The sequence below is a fragment of the Argentina silus genome (genome assembly GCF_951799395.1).
Source record: "Argentina silus genome assembly, chromosome: 12".
NCBI lineage: Eukaryota > Metazoa > Chordata > Actinopteri > Argentiniformes > Argentinidae > Argentina > Argentina silus.
The window spans coordinates 364,685-387,184 of NC_139666.1; the positions used below are offsets into that span (position 1 = coordinate 364,685).

General features: G+C 51.6%; 1 protein-coding gene across 1 annotated transcript in view; it reads right to left on the reverse strand.

Annotated features, from left to right (window-relative positions):
- dnah7 (dynein, axonemal, heavy chain 7) overlaps positions 1 to 22,500 on the reverse strand; it is a gene marked incomplete at both ends in the record, with an annotated part of 69,066 nt that overhangs the window by 33,896 nt on the left and 12,670 nt on the right. Inside the window, 15 exon segments of the mRNA XM_083682018.1 lie at positions 1,714 to 1,863; positions 3,055 to 3,303; positions 3,684 to 3,782; positions 5,566 to 5,778; positions 6,771 to 6,898; positions 7,395 to 7,497; positions 8,473 to 8,641; positions 9,221 to 9,330; positions 9,448 to 9,660; positions 11,586 to 11,726; positions 12,855 to 13,053; positions 15,810 to 16,003; positions 21,249 to 21,435; positions 21,750 to 22,117; positions 22,372 to 22,500. The exon segment at positions 22,372 to 22,500 is cut by the window's right edge and continues 192 nt beyond it. Of these exon segments, the coding sequence (XP_083538144.1) occupies positions 1,714 to 1,863; positions 3,055 to 3,303; positions 3,684 to 3,782; positions 5,566 to 5,778; positions 6,771 to 6,898; positions 7,395 to 7,497; positions 8,473 to 8,641; positions 9,221 to 9,330; positions 9,448 to 9,660; positions 11,586 to 11,726; positions 12,855 to 13,053; positions 15,810 to 16,003; positions 21,249 to 21,435; positions 21,750 to 22,117; positions 22,372 to 22,500 (2,652 nt within the window).

Consider the following 22,500-nt stretch of genomic DNA (forward strand, 5'->3'; position numbering starts at 1 on the left):
GACAGACAGACAGACAGACAGGCAGGCAGACAGACAGACAGGCAGACAGACAGGCAGGCAGACAGACAGACAGACAGACAGGCAGGCAGACAGACAGGCAGGCAGACAGACAGGCAGGCAGACAGGCAGGCAGACAGACAGGCAGACAGACAGGCAGGCAGGCAGACAGAGAGACAGGCAGACAGGCAGTGCTGGTGGGCTTAAATTAGACAGGCAGGCAGACAGACAGACAGGCAGACAGACAGGCAGGCAGACAGACAGGCAGACAGACAGGCAGACAGACAGGCAGGCAGGCAGACAGACAGACAGACAGGCAGTGCTGGTGGGCTTAAATTAAAATTCTCCAGCAGAAGTGAGGGCTTGGCTGCATGATGATGAGAAAGAAGAGCAGCAGAGAGGAGATGAAGTGAGGAGGTGAAGTGAGGAGGTGAAGTGTGGAGATGAAGTGAGGAGGTGAAGTGAGGAGGTGAAGTGAGGAGATGAAGTGTGGTGATGAAGTGTGGAGGTGAAGTGTGGAGGTGAAGTGAGGAGGTGAAGTGAGGAGGTGAAGTGTGGAGGTGAAGTGAGGAGGTGAAGTGAGGAGGTGAAGTGAGGAGGTGAAGTGTGGTGGAGGTGAAGTGTGGTGGAGGTGAAGTGTGGTGGAGGTGAAGTGTGGAGGTGAAGTGAGGAGGTGAAGTGAGGAGGTGAAGTGAGGAGGTGAAGTGAGGAGGTGAAGTGTGGAGGTGAAGTGTGGAGGTGAAGTGTGGTGGAGGCAGTCTGATGGTCCACCTTCATCTCCTCACACCACAGCTGTCAAAACAGGCTGAAAGAAGCTGTACAACTTCAATGTGTCAGCTTAGTAGGGAAACAATTTTGGAAAATAATAACATACGCTTATGAATAGAATACAAATGAGAAGGTGTCACCGTACCCATCACATTCTGTCAAATAGAATTGTGGAACTGGGAAATAAATAAGTGAGGTTTCTAATTGAATAGGAAGAATAAAAGCTGTACTTTGTTGTGTCACGGTGTGTCACCGACCGCGCTGCAGAGTCAGCATCACCATGTCATACCGTCTGTCTGTCTAGCCAACCGCTGCCTCCACAGACACACTGTCTACTGTCACCACAGACACACAGTCTACTGTCTACTGTCACCACAGACACACAGACACACTGTCTACTGTCACCACAGACACACAGACACACAGTCTACTGTCTACTGTCACCACAGACACACAGACACACTGTCTACTGTCACCACAGACACACAGTCTACTGTCTACTGTCACCACAGACACACAGACACACTGTCTACTGTCACCACAGACACACAGACACACTGTCTACTGTCACCACAGACACACAGTCTACTGTCACCACAGACACACTGTCTACTGTCACCACAGACACACTGTCTACTGTCACCACAGACACACAGTCTACTGTCACCACAGACACACAGTCTACTGTAGGATCTGCGTCACCAGACGGCGGTTTAGATTACTTTAAGAAGGGTTAGCCAGCATCAGGTGATGGATAAATGATTGCTTATTCTGTGATGGCTGTCAGGATTCCTGAAGGATAAGGAAGCTTAAGACTGACATACTGTCTCCTCTGTAGAAAGACTCTGTCCCCTCTGTAGAAAGACTCTGTCTCCTCTGTAGAAAGACTCTGTCCCTCTGTAGAAAGACTCTGTCCCCTTTGCTTGACCGTGCTTGACCTGGTCCTACCTGTGAGGTGGCGAAGGCTCTGTAGCTGACAGCCAGGATGCCGTCTGACCACTCGTGGGAGACGGGGTCAAACTGACCGTACAGCTGACCCATGGTGATGGACTTGGGGTTGATGACTGTGATCTGGACCCGGTTCTCATCCATCAGACCCTTTGCACACACACACACACACACACACACACACACACACACACACACACACACACACAAACATAGACACACACACACACACACACACAAACACACACACACACACAGGAATGCAGATCAACATCATTAGAAACAGAACAACAGAAACACACCAGACTGAGACAGCAGAAGGTGCCCATGTGAGGAGGCTAGGCTAGGCTAGCAGCCATGTGAAGAGGCTAGGCTAGGCTAGCAGCCATGTGAAGAGGCTAGGCTAGGCTAGGCTAGCAGCAGCCATGTGAGGAGGCGAGGCTAGGCTAGCAGCAGCCATGTGAGGAGGCTAGGCTAGGCTAGCAGCCATGTGAAGAGGCTAGGCTAGGCTAGCAGCAGCCATGTGAGGAGGCGAGGCTAGGCTAGCAGCAGCCATGTGAGGAGGCTAGGCTAGGCTAGCAGCAGCCATGTGAGGAGGCGAGGCTAGGCTAGCAGCAGCCATGTGAGGAGGCGAGGCTAGGCTAGCAGCAGCCATGTGAGGAGGCTAGGCTAGGCTAGCAGCAGCCATGTGAGGAGGCTAGGCTAGGCTAGCAGCAGCCAGGCCTCATAAATCGGCGGGCAGATCAGTGTCCAAGTGATGAAGAGCCTCTCCAGACACAGGAGACACGCCCCCCGGCCGCGGCGGGCGCCGTTCCAGAGACAGACTGTCACACGCCGTTAACGAGGAAGATGAGAGGAGGAAGGTTGTGGGAAACGAGATGAGGGCGGACGTGACGGGCCCACTAGCGTTGCCGTCGACGATGATGGATGTGAGGCGAGCCGGGCTCCATCAGTCACTGCTGTGTCTCCTTAGTGATGAAACCAGGCTCTCTCCTCTCCTCTCCTCTCCTCTCCTCTCCTCTCCTCTCCTCTCCTCTCCTCTCCCCTCCCCTCCCCTCCCCTCCCCTCCCCTCCTCTCCTCTCCTCTCCTCTCCTCTCCTCTCCTCTTCTCTCCTCTTCTCTCCTCTCTCCTCCTCCTCTCCTCTTTTCTCCTCTTTTCTTTCCTGAAAGGAGGAGGGTTCTCTAGGGTTAGGGTTACGTTGGTTCTCTAGGGTTAGGGTTACCTTGGTTCTCTAGGGTTAGGGTTACGTTGGTTCTCTAGGGTTAGGGTTACGTTGGTTCTCTAGGGTTAGGGTTACCTTGGTTCTCTAGGGTTAGGGTTAGGGTCAGAGTCAGGGTTACCTTCTCACAGATGTCCTGCAGGGCAGCGGCCAGGACGCGGTAGGCGCAGGTCTTCCCTCCGAACGGCTCTCCCACCAGCATGAAGCCATGACGCACGATCATCATCTCAAAGATCTGCAGGATCTTCTCAGAGAAGAAGTCTGTGACCTGCAGGTTCATCCTGTCACTGTTCTGCTGGACAGCCTCCAGAAGGAGGCGGTAGTCTGGCTTAGGAAGCTTCACCCCCGGGAACAGGTCAGATGTGATGCCCTGGGGAGTGATAGGAGACACACACACACACACGCACGCTCTCACACACACACACACACACACACACACACACACACACACACACACACACACACACACACACACACACACAAGACACACACAAAGACACACACACACAACGACACACTCACATTACTAATTAAGTCTACAGTATGGTTGTGCTGTAAGTAAGTATTGTAAGTATTGTAAGTATTGTAAGTATTGTAAGTATTGTCCCTCTTTAAAGACAAACCCGCAAACCAACAACCATCATGATTTGATTAGATTTGTTGCATTTGGACTGACTGGTCTGATGGAAACCAGCCTGAACAACCAGGAAGGGCCTGGCAGGCAGGAAATGACACGGTAACCACTCCCACCTCAAACAGCGGCAGGTCATGAGACAGGAACTTGGGGAGGTTGACGTCGATGATGGACCTCAGCAACAGAATGTCCTCATCCTCCTCAGGAAACTTCAACTGGAGGGGGGGAGGGGGGGGGTGTCAGAGAGGGAGAGAGAGAGAGAATGAGATAGAGAGAGCGAGAGAGAGAGAGAGATAGAGAGGGATGTCAGAGAGGGAGAGAGAGAGAGATGAATCAGGCCTGGTGGGGAAAGGCATCATTCAGTCTCTGTGTCGGCTGACAGACATGTCTCCCAGCGACGCAGGACGCCGCCCTCTGAGCCACGCCACACAGCGCTGCCCCAGGCTAAACCCACGCCTCCTCTTCTCCAAAAGTCATTTTGGAAGAGGCGGCGGGGTGAGTCCCCGAGGACGCCAGGACGGGAACTGATGTCAAAATGACATGAATGCGCAGCCTGCCCCCAAAACAACACTTAGTTAGGGAGCAGAGTAAGCGAGGAGGAACTCAGCTGCTATTTACATGGAACGCCTGGAACAGAATGAGATCTTTATCTCTGAAAGTCAGTCTCCCCCGGCACCATTCTGCTTTGTCTTTGTGAAGATAGGCGCCTCGGAAACAACCTCCAACTTCTCTCCGGAATAGTCTCCTTCTGACGGTGTGATGACAACGTCATGTTGCTGTGAAGAGGAAGGCTTTATGGGAGTGTGTTCCAGGGGAGGGTGGGAGGGTCAGCGGTGGCGCCCGGCCGCGACAGCATTACTGATAACATCCTGCACAGCCGAGGTCTTTATCTGGACATCAACCTCACACAGCAATAACACCACTACCACTGGGAGGGCAGGACAGGAGGCACTGGGAGGACAGGACAGGAGGCACTGGGAGGACAGGACAGGACCACTGGGAGGACAGGACAGGACCACTGGGAGGACAGGACAGGAGGCACTGGGAGGACAGGACAGGACCACTGGGAGGACAGGACAGGACCACTGGGAGGACAGGACAGGAGGCACTGGGAGGACAGGACAGGACCACTGGGAGGGCAGGACAGGACCACTGGGAGGACAGGACAGGACCACTGGGAGGACAGGACAGGACAGGACCACTGGGAGGACAGGACAGGGGGCACTGGGAGGACAGGACAGGGGGCACTGGGAGGACAGGACAGGACCACTGGGAGAACAGGACAGGACAGGACCACTGGGAGGACAGGACAGGACCACTGGGAGGACAGGACAGGACCACTGGGAGGACAGGACAGGACCACTGGGAGGACAGGACAGGACGGGAGGACAGGACAGGACCACTGGGAGGACAGGACAGAACCACTGGGAGGACAGGGCAGGGGGCACTGGGAGGACAGGACAGAACCACTGGGAGGACAGGACAGGACCACTGGGAGGACAGGACAGGACCACTGGGAGGACAGGACAGGAGGCACCGGGAGGACAAGACAGGACAGGACCACTGGGAGGGCAGGACAGGACCACTGGGAGGACAGGACAGGACCACTGGGAGGACAGGACAGGACCACTGGGAGGATGGTGTGTGAACATTATAGGCTGGGTTAATACTGTAGGGACACGTATCTATGGGGTGGGGACATTGAGGAGGACATTGTGGGGTGTTGAGGGGGACATTGTGGGGCGTTGAGGGGGACATTGTGGGGGACATTGTGGGGCATTGTGGGGGACATTGAAGAGGACATTGTGGGGCGTTGAGGGGGACATTGTGGGGCGTTGAGGGGGACATTGTGGGGCATTGTGGGGCATTGTGGGGGACATTGTGGGGCATTGTGGGGGACATTGAAGAGGACATTGTGGGGCGTTGAGGGGGACATTGTGGGGCGTTGAGGGGGACATTGTGGGGCGTTGAGGGGGACATTGAGGGTTGCTTGGTTACCTTGAGGTTTCCAGCAGCAGTCAACACAGACTTGACAGCCCTCATGCCGTAGTCATAGTGATGCTGCGAGGAGAGCTGTTCTGAACACAGCCTGTAGGTGGCGACGATCTTCACCGACAGCGGCCGAGCCGTCACAAAGCCACAGGAGTAGAGAACGATCTCTGCGATCATGGCGTAGTCTGGAACCATCATGGCCACTGTCCTGAACAGAGCCTAGGAGAGGGAGGTTACCATACATATATGGTAGTGTGGTAGTATAGTGTATAGTGTATATATGGATGTATATGGTAGTATAGTGTATATATGGATATGTATGGTGGTGTATATATGGGTATGTATGGTGGTGTATATATGGTAGTATAGTGTATATATGGGTATGTATGGTGGTGTATATATGGTATATATATATATGTATATATGGGTATATATGGTAGTATAGTGTATATATGGGTATGTATGGTAGTATAGTGTATATATGGATATGTATGGTGGTGTATATATGGTAGTATAGTGTATATATGGATATGTATGGTAGTATATATATGGTATATATGTGTATATGTGGGTATGTATAGTAGTATATATATATGGTAGTATAGTGTATATATGGGTATGTATGGTAGTATATATATATGGTAGTATAGTGTATATATGGATATGTATGGTGGTGTATATATGGTAGTATGGTGTATATATGGGTATGTATGGTAGTATATATATGGTAGTATAGTGTATATATGGGTATGTATGGTAGTATCGTGTATATATGGGTATATATGGTAGTATAGTGTATATATGGGTATATGTGGTAGTATATATATGGTAGTATCGTGTATATATGGGTATATATGGTTATATAGTGTATATATGGGTGTGTATGGTAGTATAGTGTATATATGGGTATATATGGTAGTATAGTGTATATATGGGTATGTATGGTGGTGTATATATGGTAGTATAGTGTATATATGGGTATGTATGGTGGTGTATATATGGTAGTATAGTGTATATATGGGTATATATGGTAGTATAGTGTATACATGGGTATATATGGTGGTGTATATATGGTAGTATAGTGTATATATGGGTATGTATGGTGGTGTATATATGGTAGTATAGTGTATATATGGGTATGTATGGTGGTGTATATATGGTAGTATAGTGTATATATGGGTATATATGGTGGTGTATGGTTGTGTTGGTACCTTGAGGTTGTCGGGCAGCTCAGAGCGTCCTGCGTATCCTGGGTTCATGGTGATGAACACAGCACAGGACGGGTTGAGCTTCAGCTGTGTCCCCTCAAACAGCAGCATTTCCACATGGGACGTAATACCTGCAGACACACACACCCTGCTTACTGGTCCACTACACCTGCAGACACACACACCCTGCTTACTGGTCCACTACACCTGCAGACACACACACCCTGCTTACTGGTCCACTACACCTGCAGACACACACACCCTGCTTACTGGTCCACTACACCTGCAGACACACACACACCCTGCTTACTGGTCCACTACACCTGCAGACACACACACCCTGCTTACTGGTCCACTACACCTGCAGACACACACACACCCTGCTTACTGGTCCACTACACCTGCAGACACACACACACCCTGCTTACTGGTCCACTACACCTGCAGACACACACACACCCTGCTTACTGGTCCACTACACCTGCAGACACACACACCCTGCTTACTGGTCCACTCCCCCCCTCCTCAGCCACCCCCCCACCCTCCCCAGCCACCCCCCCTCCCACCCACCCTCCCCAGCCACCCCCCCCTCCCCACCCACCCACCCTCCCCCCCTCCCCAGCCTACCTCTCTGTATGGTGAGGATCTGCTGGGCCACTACAGACAGCACCTCCAGGTCGATGCGGTTGAACTCATCAAAGCAGGCCCAGGCTCCACACGACAGCAAGCCCTGACACAGGACAAGAAACATGGAGGACATGACTACACCTCAACATGACGACAAACATGGAGGACATGACTACACCTCAACATGACTACAAACATGGAGGACATGACTACACCTCGACATGACTACAAACATGGAGGACATGACTACACCTCAACATGACTACAAACATGGAGGACATGACTACACCTCAACATGACTACAAACATGGAGGACATGACTACACCTCAACATGTGCTTCATGTGCAGGAGGGTGAGGTGCTCTACCAACATCTCATCTCAGTGAATCTCTGAACTGGTAACTTTAGTCTGATTAAAAAGACTTAACAGTCCGTTGATTAAGCATGGATTAGAATGTCCTGGCCACGCACGCACACACGCACGCACCAGAACTCTCTGTTGCCAAGGCAACCCCTCATGTCTGCTTCCACTGTGCTGTCAGGCAGGACAGGGCAGTATCAGAGTCTCTCATACAGGAACACCACATCTCCACAACACAACAGTTGTTAGGGCAATGAGTAGGAGTCGTGATACAGAGCAATTATCAGGTTGCGTGTATGTGTGAGTGTGTGTGTGTGTGTGTGTGTGTGTGTGTGTGTGTGTGTGTGTGTGTGTGTGTGTGTGTGTGTGTGTGTGTGTGTGTATGTGTGTGTGAGTGTGTGTGTGGGAGGACAGCAATCAGGGTCTGAAGTATGGAAGAAGAACCTGCCCAGGATGAATAAATGACTAAACCAAAGCTTCACCATCTCCTGACTGTTAGAGTTGTTCTGTTTCCACCATGGTCAAGGTGCTCGGTGGGGATAAGCACCACCATGGTCAAGGTGTTCGGTGGGGATAAGCACCACCATGGTCAAGGTGTTCGGTGGGGATAAGCACCACCATGGTCAAGGTGTTCGGTGGGGATAAGCACCACCATGGTCAAGGTGTTCGGTGGGGATAAGCACCACCATGGTCAAGGTGCTCGGTGGGGATAAGCACCTTGAAGAACTTGCCCAGGGCGATGTAGTCCAGGCCGTCTGAGCAGTTGAAGACCACACACTGCTTGGCAACAGCCTTTGCCAGGTCCTTGGTGGTCTCGGTCTTCCCCGTCCCTGCAGGACCCTCGGGGGCCCCCCCCAGGTACAGGTGGAGCGCCCCAAACAGAGTCCTGGGGGAGGGGGGGGGGGTTACACAGTCTCAAATGAACATAACATGAACACTTTATAGCATGGAGTGACAGAGACCGAAGTATAAAGCAATGAAGTCAACTAAATAACAGAGACAACCTTATGTTGTGGGGAGTGCTAGCTTTAGCTAACAGGCTAGTTTGGCTCATAGCGTTCCTACCTGTAGCAGCGGTCAGTGAGGGGCGTGTTGACCAGGTGTGGCGTTCCTACCTGTAGCAGCGGTCAGTGAGGGGTGTGTTGACCAGGCGTGGCGTTCCTACCTGTAGCAGCGGTCAGTGAGGGGCGTGTTGACCAGGCGTGGCGTTCCTACCTGTAGCAGCGGTCAGTGAGGGGCGTGTTGACCAGGCGTGGCGTTCCTACCTGTAGCAGCGGTCAGTGAGGGGCGTGTTGACCAGGCGTGGCGTTCCTACCTGTAGCAGCGGTCAGTGAGGGGCGTGTTGACCAGGCGTGGCGTTCCTACCTGTAGCAGCGGTCAGTGAGGGGCGTGTTGACCAGGCGTGGCGTTCCTACCTGTAGCAGCGGTCAGTGAGGGGCGTGATGACCAGGCGTGGCGTTCCTACCTGTAGCAGCGGTCAGTGAGGGGCGTGATGACCAGGCGTGGCGTGTTCCCCAGGTACTCGTAGCCGTACGCCAGACCAGCGTTGATCATCTTAGTCTGCAGGGTGTCTTCCTGCATAGAGGGAGAGTCAGCTCAATTAGAGGTACACACACACACACACACACACACACACACACACACACACACACACACACACACACACACACACACACACACACACGGCCTTACCACCCAGTAGTATCGTAGCTGACTGAGCCATTCAAAGTCGTTCTGGTCCTTGATGCCCTTCTGAACCAGGATGGCGAGGACGTCTCTGGCGTGGACATCCAGCGTCACCAGGGCGCCCAACGTCACACGGTTCTGCTTGGACAGCTTCCCTCGCACCAACGTCACGATGTCATCAATCTGGGTGTTGTTCTGCTGCAGGTACGCCTCCAGAGCCTGATGGAGGGAGAGAGAGAGGGAGAGGGAGGTAGGGAGAGGGAGGGAGGGAGGGAGAGGGAGGGGGAGAGAGAGGGGGAGGGAGGTAGGGAGAGGGAGAGAGAGAGGGGGGGGGGGGGAGGGAGAGAGGGAGAGAGAGGGGGAGGGAGAGGGAGAGAGAGGGAGAGAGAGAGGGGGAGGGAGGGAGGGAGGGAGGGAGGGAGAGAGAGAGATATCAGTCGTTAGATAGGGAAATAAACACCAGCTCTTGGTCCAGTGGACATACACTCCTAGAAAGGGTTCTAAAATTGTTGTTCATTTGTCCCCATAGGGGAACCCTTTGAAGTCAAGTCAAGTCAAATTTATTATCCCACTAGGGGAAATGTGGTTGCAGCCAGGTATTAAAAACACATCTTCTCCATCATAAATACAACATGAAAGCCAACATACCAGACAGGACACAAAGACAACAATACAATCCAGCACAGCATCACTTCATGTGAAGACAAAGGACGAGCAAATTGCTGAGTGTGCTTAGTGCAATCATTTGTGTAAATTCAGCCTGCTAATTGCAGTGCAAACAAAAGAGTCTTTGAATTTTTTTGTTCTATGAGTTGGAACTCAATGGGCCGGTTTCACAGACAAGGCTTCAGCCTAGTCCAAGACTAAAAGCATCCTCAGTGGCAATTTGCCATTGAAAGTGTGAATTAGTCCAGGACTAGGCTTAAGCCTTGTCTGTGAAACCGGCCCTATATCTTCTACCTAAAGGTAGAAGCTCAAACTCCCTCTGCAGGCGGTGGTCAGTACTAGATCTACTAGATAGTAGTAGATCGTAAAGGTCAGACAGCTGTGCTTGGTTCACCCCAATAACTTTACTGGCCACTCTGACAAGCCAACCAAGCCTCTTAGGTTCAATGTAGAACCCTTTTGGGTTAGATGTAGACCCCTTGTGGGTGCCACGTAGAACCATTTTCACAGAAGGTTCTACATGGAACCCACAAGGGTTCTTCAAAGGGTTCCCCTATGGGGACAAAAGAAGAACCCTTTTTAGAACCCTTTTTTCTAAGAGTGTATGAATGTTTTGAACCTTTATTTTAGCAGGGAGTCCCATTGAGACCAAGGTCTCTGTTACAAGGGAGCCCTGCAGACACACAGTTTACAATAATACACAATACACACACACAATTAAAACATAATAAAACACAATCTAGAAAAACAAACACATTTTTCAATAAAGAGGTCCTCAATCAAAAGTTTAAACTACCCTAGTGGCACCAGAGCAACCAACTGAAAGGTTATGTGCAGATTGTTCCAGCAGTGAGGTGACCTCTGAGTTATATAATAATGAGGTTGGGTAAGCTGGGAGTGACCTCTGAGTTATATAATAATGAGGTTGGGTAAGCTGGGAGTGACCTCTGAGTTATATAATAATGAGGTTGGGTAAGCTGGGAGTGACCTCTGAGTTATATAATAATGAGGTTGGGTAAGCTGGGAGTGACCTCTGAGTTATATAATAATGAGGTTGGGTAAGCTGGGAGTGACCTCTGAGTTATATAATAATGAGGTTGGGTAAGCTGGGAGTGTTTGCAGTAAGGCTTCATAGACCAACAGGGAGTGATGAAGAGATGTACAGGACTTTAATGAGGTCCAGCCAATGTTTTGATCACTATGCGGTGCTGAATGTCTGTGCTGAATGTCTGTGCTGAATGTCTGTGCTGAATGTCTGTGCTGAATGTCTGTGCTGTGTGCTGGGTTAGCGTGGTCACCGTGGTATAGTATAGTGTAGTATAGTGGTAAAGTATAGTGTATTATAGTATAGTATAGTATAGTGTAGTATATTATAGTATAGTATAGTATAGTATAGTGTAGTATAGTGTATTATAGTATATGCGGTGCTGTGTGTCTGTGCTGTGTGCTGAGTGTCTGTGCTGGGTTAGCGTGGTCACCGTGGGTCCTGAGAGGATGGCGTTGTTGATGTCTGTGGTCCAGTAGACCTGAGACACACACAGGACTGTCTGACCGGGCCAGGCCCTGACCCAGTTGATCCTCAGGTCCTGGGGGTACGCCTCTATGGCCTCCCCGATCACCTGGCACAGGGATGGGCATCACGTTATCAACGTTAGAATACTATACTATACTATAGTATAGTATAGTATAGTGTAGTGTAGTAGTGTAGTGTAGTAGTGTAGTGTAGTAGTGTAGTATAGTATAGTGGTATAGCATAGTGTATTATAGTATAGTAGTGTAGTGTAATATAGTCTGGTATACTGTAGTATAGTGTAGTATAGTGGTATAGTATAGTGTATTATAATATAGTATAGTGTAGTATAGTATAGTAGTATAGTATAGTATAGTGGTATAGTAGTGTAGTATAGTGGTATAGTATAGTATAGTAGTGTAGTATAATGTAGTATAGTGTGATATAGTACAGTATAGTGTAGTGTGGTATAGTATAGTATAGTGTAGTGTAGTATACTGTAGTATAGTATAGTAGTGTAGTATAGTGTGATATAGTATAGTATAGTGTAGTATACTGTAGTATAGTGTAGTAGTGTAGTATAGTGTAGTATAGTGTGGTATAGTGTGGTGTAGTATAGTGTGGTATAGTATAGTATAGTGTAGTATAGTGTGGTATAGTGTGGTGTAGTATAGTGTGGTATAGTATAGTATACTGTAGTATTGTGTAGTATAGTGTGGTATAGTATAGTGTAGTATTGTGTAGTATAGTGTGGTATAGTATAGTATAGTGTAGTATAGTGTAGTAGTAGTGTAGTATAGTGTAGTATAGTGTAGTAGTGTAGTATAGTGTAGTAGTGTGATATAGTATAGTATAGTGTAGTATAGTGTAGTAGTGTGATATAGTATAGTATACTGTAGTATAGTGTAGTATAGTGTGGTATAGTATAGTATAGTATAGTGTAGTATAGTGTAGTAGTGTAGTATAGTATAGTATAGTGTAGTATAGTGTGGTATAGTATAGTATAGTGTAGTAGTGTAGTATAGTATAGTGTGGTATATTAGTATAGTATAGTGTAGTATAGTGTAGTATAGTGTAGTATAGTGTGGTATAGTATAGTATAGTGTAGTATAGTGTAGTAGTGTAGTATAGTATAGTATAGTGTAGTATAGTGTGGTATAGTATAGTATAGTGTAGTAGTGTAGTATAGTATAGTATAGTGTGGTATAGTAGTATAGTATAGTATAGTGTAGTGTACCTTCTGCAGAGAGGCCATCATGCCCATCTCCAGCTCCAGCAGCCACTTCTCCACCTGCCCCCTGGCCTTGGAGGTGGAGATGGTCTCCAGCAGCTGAACCACCTCCCCCTCACTGCTCTGCATGTGGGTGATGTCCAGCACGTCTGTGAAGACCACGCTGGCAATGCCCTCAAAACACTTCTTCAGGTGGGGCTGCACCCTGGGGGGGGGGGGGGGCACAGTAGTACATTTTACAGGTGGGGCTGCACCCTGGGGGGGGGGGGGGGCACAGTAGTAACTTTTACAGGTGGGGCTGCACCCTGGGGGGGGGGGGCACAGTAGTAACTTTTACAGGTGGGGCTGCACCCGGGGCTGGGGGGGGGGGTCAGTAGTAACTGTTACAGGTGGGGCTGCACCCGGGGCTGGGGGGGGGGGTCAGTAGTAACTGTTACAGGTGGGGCTGCACCCGGGGCTGGGGGGGGGGGTCAGTAGTAACTGTTACAGGTGGGGCTGCACCCGGGGCTGGGGGGGGGGGGGTCAGTAGTAACTTTTACAGGTGGGGCTGCACCCGGGGCTGGGGGGGGGGGTCAGTAGTAACTGTTACAGGTGGGGCTGCACCCTAGGGGGGGACAGTAGTAACTTTTTACAACTTTTTGGAATTGATGGAAAACCAAACATAGGAAGCAAGTGGACCAGGGAGCCAGGGTCCAGAATCAGACAGCCCAGAACCCACATGTGTGACACTAAGCAGGACGCACACGCACACACCTAAGTCTAAGTTATGAGTTGTGTCCCAAACTATGTTGTGCTACCTTCTGCATGTCAGGTCCTGTGAAACACATAACCAGCCTCCACAGAGACAGCCTGGTTCAGCCTCCACAGAGACAGCCTGGTTCAGCCTCCACACAGAGACAGCCTAGTTCAGCCTCCATAGAGACAGCCTGGTTCAGCCTCCAGAGACAGCCTGGTTCAGCCTCCACAGAGACAGCCTTGTTCAGCCTCCACAGAGACAGCCTGGTTCAGCCTCCATAGACAGCCTGGTTCAGCCTCCACACACAGACAGCCTGGTTCAGCCTCCACAGAGACAGCCTAGTTCAGCCTCCATAGAGACAGCCTGGTTCAGCCTCCAGAGACAGCCTGGTTCAGCCTCCACAGAGACAGCCTTGTTCAGCCTCCACAGAGACAGCCTGGTTCAGCCTCCACACAGAGACAGCCTGGTTCAGCCTCCACACAGAGACAGCCTGGTTCAGCCTCCACACAGAGACAGCCTGGTTCAGCCTTCACACAGACAGCCTGGTTCAGCCTCCACACAGACAGCCTGGTTCAGCCTCCACACAGAGACAGCCTGGCACTCCCATGCTATACAGGGCATAAAGATGCCCCCCCTCCCCCCCCGCCCCCCCCCCTCCTGCCCGACCTTCCCTGCATGAGCAGTCCCTTTCAGCCTGCAGATGGATTCATCCCCCCGCCTCGTCAGACCCACGCCACCGGAACCCGTTTAGAAGACTGTCTTTTCAGAGCACCCAGAGAGCACATGAGGCTGATGAAATCCACTGCAGCAGACGGGAGGATGAAGACGGAGGAGAGGAGAGGAGAGGGGACGGGAGGGGAGAGGGGAGGAGAGGAGAGGAGAGGAGAGGAGAGGAGAGGAGAGGAGAGGAGAGGAGAGGGGACGGGAGGGGAGAGGGGAGGAGAGGAGAGGAGAGGAGAGGAGAGGAGAGGAGAGAGGAGAGGGGAGAGGAGAGGAGAGGAGAGGAGAGGAGAGGAGAGGAGAGGAGAGAGGAGAGGGGACGGGAGGGGAGAGGAGAGGGGACGGGAGGGGAGAGGAGAGGAGAGGAGAGGAGAGGGGACGGGAGAGGAGAGGAGAGGAGAGGAGAGGAGAGGAGAGGAGAGGAGGGGGATAAAAAAGAGAGAAAGAAGAGAGAGAGGAGGAAGAGTAAAAGGCTGAGCCTCCTTTGTCTGAAATCACATTCATTATGAACCAAATACCCTGAAATAAGACAAGGCAGCTTATCAGGGTGCGCCTGCTCTGGGATCCACAGCCCCACGCTGCAGAGGAGGAACTAGGCCACGGCAGGGGAGGAGAAGAGACGCTAGAATTAAATTCCCACAGTAAGTACAGGATTTTCAAGGCTTGAAATTAGTTTTCCAAGGCCCCAAACTCTCAGTTAAATTGCTTTTTTTATTTCCTGTCTTCTCTTTTCTCTCTCTCTCTCTCTCTCTCTTTAGAGCCCACTTCACAAGGAGGTGAAGATCCTCTCTTCTCTCTCTCTCTCTCCCTCTCTCTCTCTCTCTCTCTCTCTCTCAGAGCCCTCTTCACAAAGAGGTGAAGAGAAAAGGATTGCATGATTGTCTGCCCATGTCGGCCAGGCTCAAGTGTTCTGTTCATATTTGGACTGGACAAATAGGAGGTTGTGCTAACACCTCATACACACACACACCAGGTACACATACACACACCTGGTATGCACACACACACACACACCAAGTACCCAGTGTTACACTTCCACTGCATGATTAACCACTACACACTACACTACTACACTACTACACTACACTACACACTACTACACTACTACACTACACACTACTACACTACACACTACTACACTACTACTACACTACTACACTACAACACTACTACACTACACTACTACACTACACACTACTACACTACTACACTACAACACTACACACTACTACACTACACTACTACACTACTACACTAGGGACACACGTCTTCATCATTCCTACTGTTAGTTGTTAAGGCCTTCTTCCTCTCTACACCTTTCATCCCTAACTGTTTCACCCCGCTGGAAACTAACAGGTGCAAGCTGTCCAGTGGTTTACCTGGAGGGCCCAGAGATTTACCTGGTGGGACCAGGGTTTTACCTGTTGGGACCAGGGCTCTACCTGGTGGGCCCAGAGTTTTACCTGTTGGGACCAGGGCTCTAGCTGGTGGGACCAGAGTTTTACCTGGTGGGGTCTTTGGTCTCAGAGAGGATCTCCAGCAGCTCGTCATTGGACAGGAAGAAGAATCGTGGGAAGTAGAGGCGCTTCCTCTCCAGGTAGTCATTCAGACCCTTCAGGATCATGTCCAGGAACTCGTTGGACTTCTTCAGCTTCTCCAACATCTTGTCTATGGCCACCACAGCCAGCACATGCTTGTCCTGTTAAACAGGGAGAGAGAGAGAGAGAGAGAGAGAGAGAGAGATCATACGGTTGATATGGGAGTTTGGGTTTCCTAGTTCCACCAGTTTCTGGTCCAGAGTTGTCCTTACCCAGCATCTACAGCTACACCCCTACAACATTCACTCAGGGTCAGGGGTCAGGGGTCAGATCATCACCAGAGAGCCACAGGAGAAACCCTGACTCTGTCTGCAGCCAGATTCCTAGCATCTCTGTTCTTAGGCTAACAGCAGGCCTGCAGCATCCTCCTTTCATCCCAACAGGGCTGAACACAGAGCTGAACACAGGGCTGAACACAGAGCTGAACACAGGGCTGAACACAGGGCTGAACACAGGGCTGAACACAGGGCTGAACACAGAGCTGAACACAGAGCTGAACACAGAGCTGAACACAGAGCTGCTCAGCTCCCATCTCACCTGGGCAGAGGACTAATTCACTGCTCTGTCTCTGGCTGGTAGGCCTATAGCTGTCTGTCTCTGTCCCTGTCCCTGTCTCTGTCTCTGTCTCTGTCTCTGGCTGGTAGGCCTATAGCTGTCTGTCTCTGTCCCTGTCTCTGTCTCTGTCTGTCCCTGTCTCTGTCTCTGTCTGTCTCTGTCTCTGTCTCTGTCTCTGTCTCTGGCTGGTAGGCCTATAGCTGTCTGTCTCTGTCCCTGTCTCTGTCTCTGTCTGTCCCTGTCCCTGTCTCTGTCTCTGTCTCTGGCTGGTAGGCCTATAGCTGTCTGTCTCTGTCCCTGTCTCTGTCTCTGTCTGTCCCTGTCCCTGTCTCTGTCTCTGTCTCTGGCTGGTAGGCCTATAGCTGTCTGTCTCTGTCCCTGTCTCTGTCTCTGTCTCTGGCTGGTAGGCCTGTAGCTGTCTGTCTCTGTCTCTGGCTGGTAGGTCTGTCTCTGTCTCTGTCTTCTCTCTGTCTCTGTCTCTGTCTTCTCTCTGTCTCTGTCTTCTCTCTGTCTCTGGCTGGTAGGCCTGTAGCTGTCTGTCTCTGTCTCTGGCTGGTAGGTCTGTCTCTGTCTCTGTCTTCTCTCTGTCTCTGTCTCTGTCTTCTCTCTGTCTCTGTCTCTGTCTTCTCTCTGTCTCTGGCTGGTAGGCCTGTAGCTGTCTCTGTCTCTGGCTGGTAGGCCTGTCTTTGTCTCTGTCTCTGTCTCTGTCTCTGTCTCTGTCTCTGTCTCTGTCTCTGCCAACCAGCCATTGTGTTCTAGCTGGACAGTAGTTGGACAGTAGTTGGACAGTAGCTGGCACTGTGCTATAATTACTATGGATGTGAAACAGGGAACTGCACACATGTTTTGATCTTTGGTCATGTGTTTTGATCTTTGGTCATGTGTTTTGATCTTTGGTCATGTGTTTTGATCTTTGGTCATGTGTTTTGTATGTGCAGTTGGAAAGGTTACATGAGAGAGAGAGTTCTCAGTCTTTGACTCGGAGACAACTACATTAAAACCTGCTTTTCTTCTTCCTGCCAGGCCTCCCGCAGAGCACAGAGACCACACACACAGCAGAGAAGACCACATCATAATTGCTTTTTTTCTCTCTCCTGATTGCTATTGATTCCCTATTACCTGTGGTGACAGGAGCTGAGGTGGGACGCTGGGAGGCTGGGAGATGAGGGGGGAGGCTGGGAGGCTAGGAGATGAGGGGGGAGGCTGGGAGGCTAGGAGATGAGGGGGGGAGGCTGGGAGGCTGGGAGATGAGGGGGGAGGCTGGGAGGCTAGGAGATGAGGGGGGAGGCTGGGAGGCTAGGAGATGAGGGGGGAGGCTGGGAGGCTGGGAGGCTGGGAGATGAGGGGGGAGGCTGGGAGGCTAGGAGATGAGGGGGAGGCTGGGAGGCTGGGAGATGAGGGGGGAGGCTGGGAGATGGGGGGGAGGCTGGGAGATGGGGGGGAGGCTGGAAGATGAGGTGGGAGGCTGGGAGATGAGGCTGGGAGGCGAGGGGGGAGGCTGGGAGCTGAGGGGGGAGGCGAGGGGGGAGGCTGGGAGATGAACTTTAACAAGGCTTTTATACCAAAACAAAGCCTTTCTGCTGCTCCAACAGCAGTAATACAGGAGGAGCAACAATCAGCCTTCTCAATAAGCCCCGCCTAAATCACCCTCGGCAACCATGACAATGAGAGAGACAGACGGTGCAGATGGGGGAAAGGGGAGCCTCCATTTTGGAAGATTAAATCCCTTTTTTATTGGATTTTATGGTGATGGTCTGGTTTTCTCCAGATTCCATTATTACCCCAGACAGACCCTGGCTACTGTAACTAACTCTCTGATGACACACTCAATCAAATCATCAAGCTCATCTGATGAGTAAACTGAGAAATACAAAGATGGGCTGATTGGATGAGTTTAAACAGGCTGATTGTGATGAGAAGGTTTGTGTCCCTCCCCAGCTGATCTCAGACTGATACAGCTGGACGTGGTCCCGGTGTCTGAGGCGTTCTCTCAGCTCTCAGAGGGGGGGGCAGGGGCAGAATCAGCCTGGTGGTTTCAGCTGGACGTGGTCCCGGTGTCTGAGGCGTTCTCTCAGCTCTCAGAGGGGGGGGCAGGGGCAGAATCAGCCTGGTGGTTTCAGCTGGACGTGGTCCCGGTGTCTGAGGCGTTCTCTCAGCTCTCAGAGGGGGGGGCAGGGGCAGAATCAGCCTGGTGGTTTCAGCTGGACGTGGTCCCGGTGTCTGAGGCGTTCTCTCAGCTCTCAGAGGGGGGGGCAGGGGCAGAATCAGCCTGGTGGTTTCAGCTGGACGTGGTCCCGGTGTCTGAGGCGTTCTCTCAGCTCTCAGAGGGGGGGGCAGGGGCAGAATCAGCCTGGTGGTTTCAGCTGGACGTGGTCCCGGTGTCTGAGGCGTTCTCTCAGCTCTCAGAGGGGGGGGCAGGGGCAGAATCAGCCTGGTGGTTTCAGCTGGACGTGGTCCCGGTGTCTGAGGCGTTCTCTCAGCTCTCAGAGGGGGGGGCAGGGGCAGAATCAGCCTGGTGGTTTCAGCTGGTCTAGATACAATAGCAACTGATAAGGGAGACATTTCTATTCAGCCTGCTAGCAGAAGGCTTTTCAAGGGGACACTGCGTGGCTAACACTGCTGTAATGGATGTTTAATGTGTCATAATACGCTTTTTTATGATGTTCTTTTTATTGGTCAGACAGATGGAATCTTTCAGTGTGGGAATTGAATTGTCCACTACTGAGATGGCTGCAGTACGGCAGACACACACACACACACGCACACGCACACGCACACACACACACACACCCTCCTCTGCTCTGTGTGCTGCTGTAAGTGAAGGCGTGTAGCAGCGTGGGGTCAGAGGGTTTATCCTGCCAGGGAGGGAGGAGTCCTCTCACACCAGACACACCTCTCTCTGCTCAGGACTACTGACAGCTTCATAACCATGTCAAATACTTCAGCACACCACCCTGTGTGTGTGTGTGTGAGAGAAGGAGAGGTTTCTCCGCTCCTCTGCAGCAGAGGGTAAGCGGGGGTTGTGGAGGTGAGACAGCCTGGTGGTCAGGCTCTTCACCTGGCCTGAGCTGTCCTCTGTGGTCCAGTCAACAGGACCAGCTGATGGACACATTCAAGTGGAGGGTAAATAAAGAGTGTGGATCCTGAGGTGTGGCAGGCTGGCAGGGCTGGGGACTGGTGGACCTACAGCTCCCCCCAGTGGCTGCTTCTATTACCACGTCTCCAGAAACAATGTTGATTTAACTGTTGATTTGACCTCACAGTTGAATGGACCTGCTGTTTAGTGCCCACTTCTCTGAGGTAAGACAGGCTCCAGGTTCAGGTGGTTCCTGTACACTAGAGGGTTTCTCCAGATCCCATACTGACCATGAAAGGGCTTCTGTTTATCTCTGTCTCTCTTCTTTATTAGTATTGATTGCACAACCACAATCAATCCAGGAAGTGATCAATAACTGGGAGGGTCAACCCAGGACAAGGAGAGCTCTGTCACATGTCCATGTCCCTGCCTGAGGGAGGGCTGTCTCACTGCGTACTGGACATGGCCTTGTGCTGGATGAAGAAAAAGTATTTTATACAAGCTACACACACACACACACACACACACACACACACACACACACACACACACACACACACACACACACACACACACACACACACACTCTGAACTCGGACGGTTCTCTTTGAAACGTTGTCTCCTGTGCGTAGGCAAATGGCTTCATCAGCACTTGTGTCTGAAAACACGCACGCGCGCACACACACAACATCACACCACAGTCCCACACATCACACACACATACACACACACAACATCACACCACAGTCCCACACATCTCACACACACATACACACACACAACATCACACCACAGTCCCACACATCTCACACACACATACACACACACAACATCACACCACAGTCCCACACATCTCACACACACACATACACACACACAACATCACACCACAGGCCCACACATCACACACACACATACACACACACAACATCACACCACAGGCCCATACATACACATACACACACACAACATCACACCACAGTCCCACACATCACACACACACATACACACACACAACATCACACCACAGGCCCATACATACACATACACACACACAACATCACACCACAGTCCCACACATCACACACACACACATACACACACACACATACACACACACAACATCACACCACAGTCCCACACATCTCACAAAGACATTGAGACTGTAGGCTCTCTGTCCCTTTGCGACCTCATTTCTTTGTGACTCCACGCGGCCCGCTCCTTCCAGACAAAATCCATAATTCCTATTTGATGGTGCAGTCAGCCGGCCTTCTGGAGGACGCGGCTGATATTGATGCTTCTCATTTCAGGTCTACTGAGGACGCCAATTACCCTTTGGAGGCTCTCTAGGGGTTCCAGTGGAACCGTGAGAGTGTGTGTGCATGTGTGTGTGTGTGAGTGTGTGTGTGAGTGTGTGAATGTGTGTGTGTGTGTGTGTGTGTATGTGTGTGTGTGTGTGTGTGTGTGTGTGAGAGTGTGTGTGTGTGTGTGTGTGTGTGTGTATATATCTGTGTGTGTGTGTGTGTGTGTGTGTGTGTGTGTGTCTCAGGGCCCCAACAGGGGCTGATGCTTATTAAAACATAGGGCAACCATAATAACCACACTAACATCTCATCCATCACATAGCTCTAGTTCCTCAGACAGCCCAGACCCAAACAGGTGCGTGCGTGCGTGCGTGCGTGCGTGCGTGCGTGCGTGCGTGCGTGCGATCTTACCAGGGAGACCTGCTTCATGGTTTCTCTCCAGGTCTTGTCGACGGCGGTGAAGCGCCTCCCCTCCTCCGGCATCTGGGCCATGATGTCAGGAGAGGAGAAGATGGGCTCCAGGTACAGCCAGGTGGACTGGACCTTCAACCACTCATCCAGGATCTCCTGGAGAAGCAGCAGCTTGCCCTCCCAGTCACTACACAGGCAGGCAGAGCAGGCAGAGCAGGCAGAGCAGTCAGAGCAGGCAGAGCAGGCAGAACAGAGCAGTCAGAGCAGAGCAGGCAGAGCAGTCAGAGCAGTCAGAGCAGAGCAGTCAGTGCAGTCAGAGTGGTAACAGACGTCCTGCTACAGTAATGAAGAAGTGGACCATGCAGAGATAAAGGTGGAGGACCACTGATAGAATACACAGAGCTGTATACACCCCCCCCCCCCCGCCCCCCCTCTCACTGATAGAATACACAGAGCTGTATACACCCCGCCCCCCCCGCCCCCCCCCGCCCCCCCTCTCACTGTATCTCAGCCTCGAAGGGTTTGATGAAGGGCGAGCCCCTCATGGTCTGGGTCTTGACGATGTGGTCATCCAGCAGCGTCTGGACCTCATCCACGGAGGACAGAATGGAGGTGCCCGTCTCCCTGTAGGGCAGCAGGGCGAACTCCATCTCCGCCCACTCCAGGGACATCTTCTCCATGGCCTTCTCCAGGGAGTGCTCCTTACTGGCGGCCTCGCTGATGCCCTCGAAGCTGCCCAGGTGGGTGTGCAGGCGCAGGGGCAGGAAGCGCGCCACACACGCCCCCTCCTCCGCAGGACGCAGCGGGAACCCCACCACGGAAGACATGGCCTCCCAGTGGCGCTCGCGCAGACCCGGGTTACACAGCACCTGCGGGAGGGGGACGGGGGGGTGGGGGTAGTTAGTTACACAGTAACTGCAAGGGGGGGGGGGGGTACCTGTAGGAGGAGGGGGGGGGGTAGATAGTTAGACACACACACAACACCTGCGGGGGGGGAGGGGTGTATTGATCATTAGGGTACCTGTACTATGGGGATGTATTGATCATTAACATACCTGTACTATGGGGATGTATTGATCATTAACATACCTGTACTATGGGGATGTATTGATCATTAACATACCTGTACTATGGGGATGTGCTCCTTGAAGGCCTCCACCTCGGCCTTGATGCGGCTGGCGATGTTCAGGGCCTTGGGCGTGTCCTGGAAGCCCTTCTCCAGCTTGTAGAGAGCCCTCCAGTAGTTCCCCAC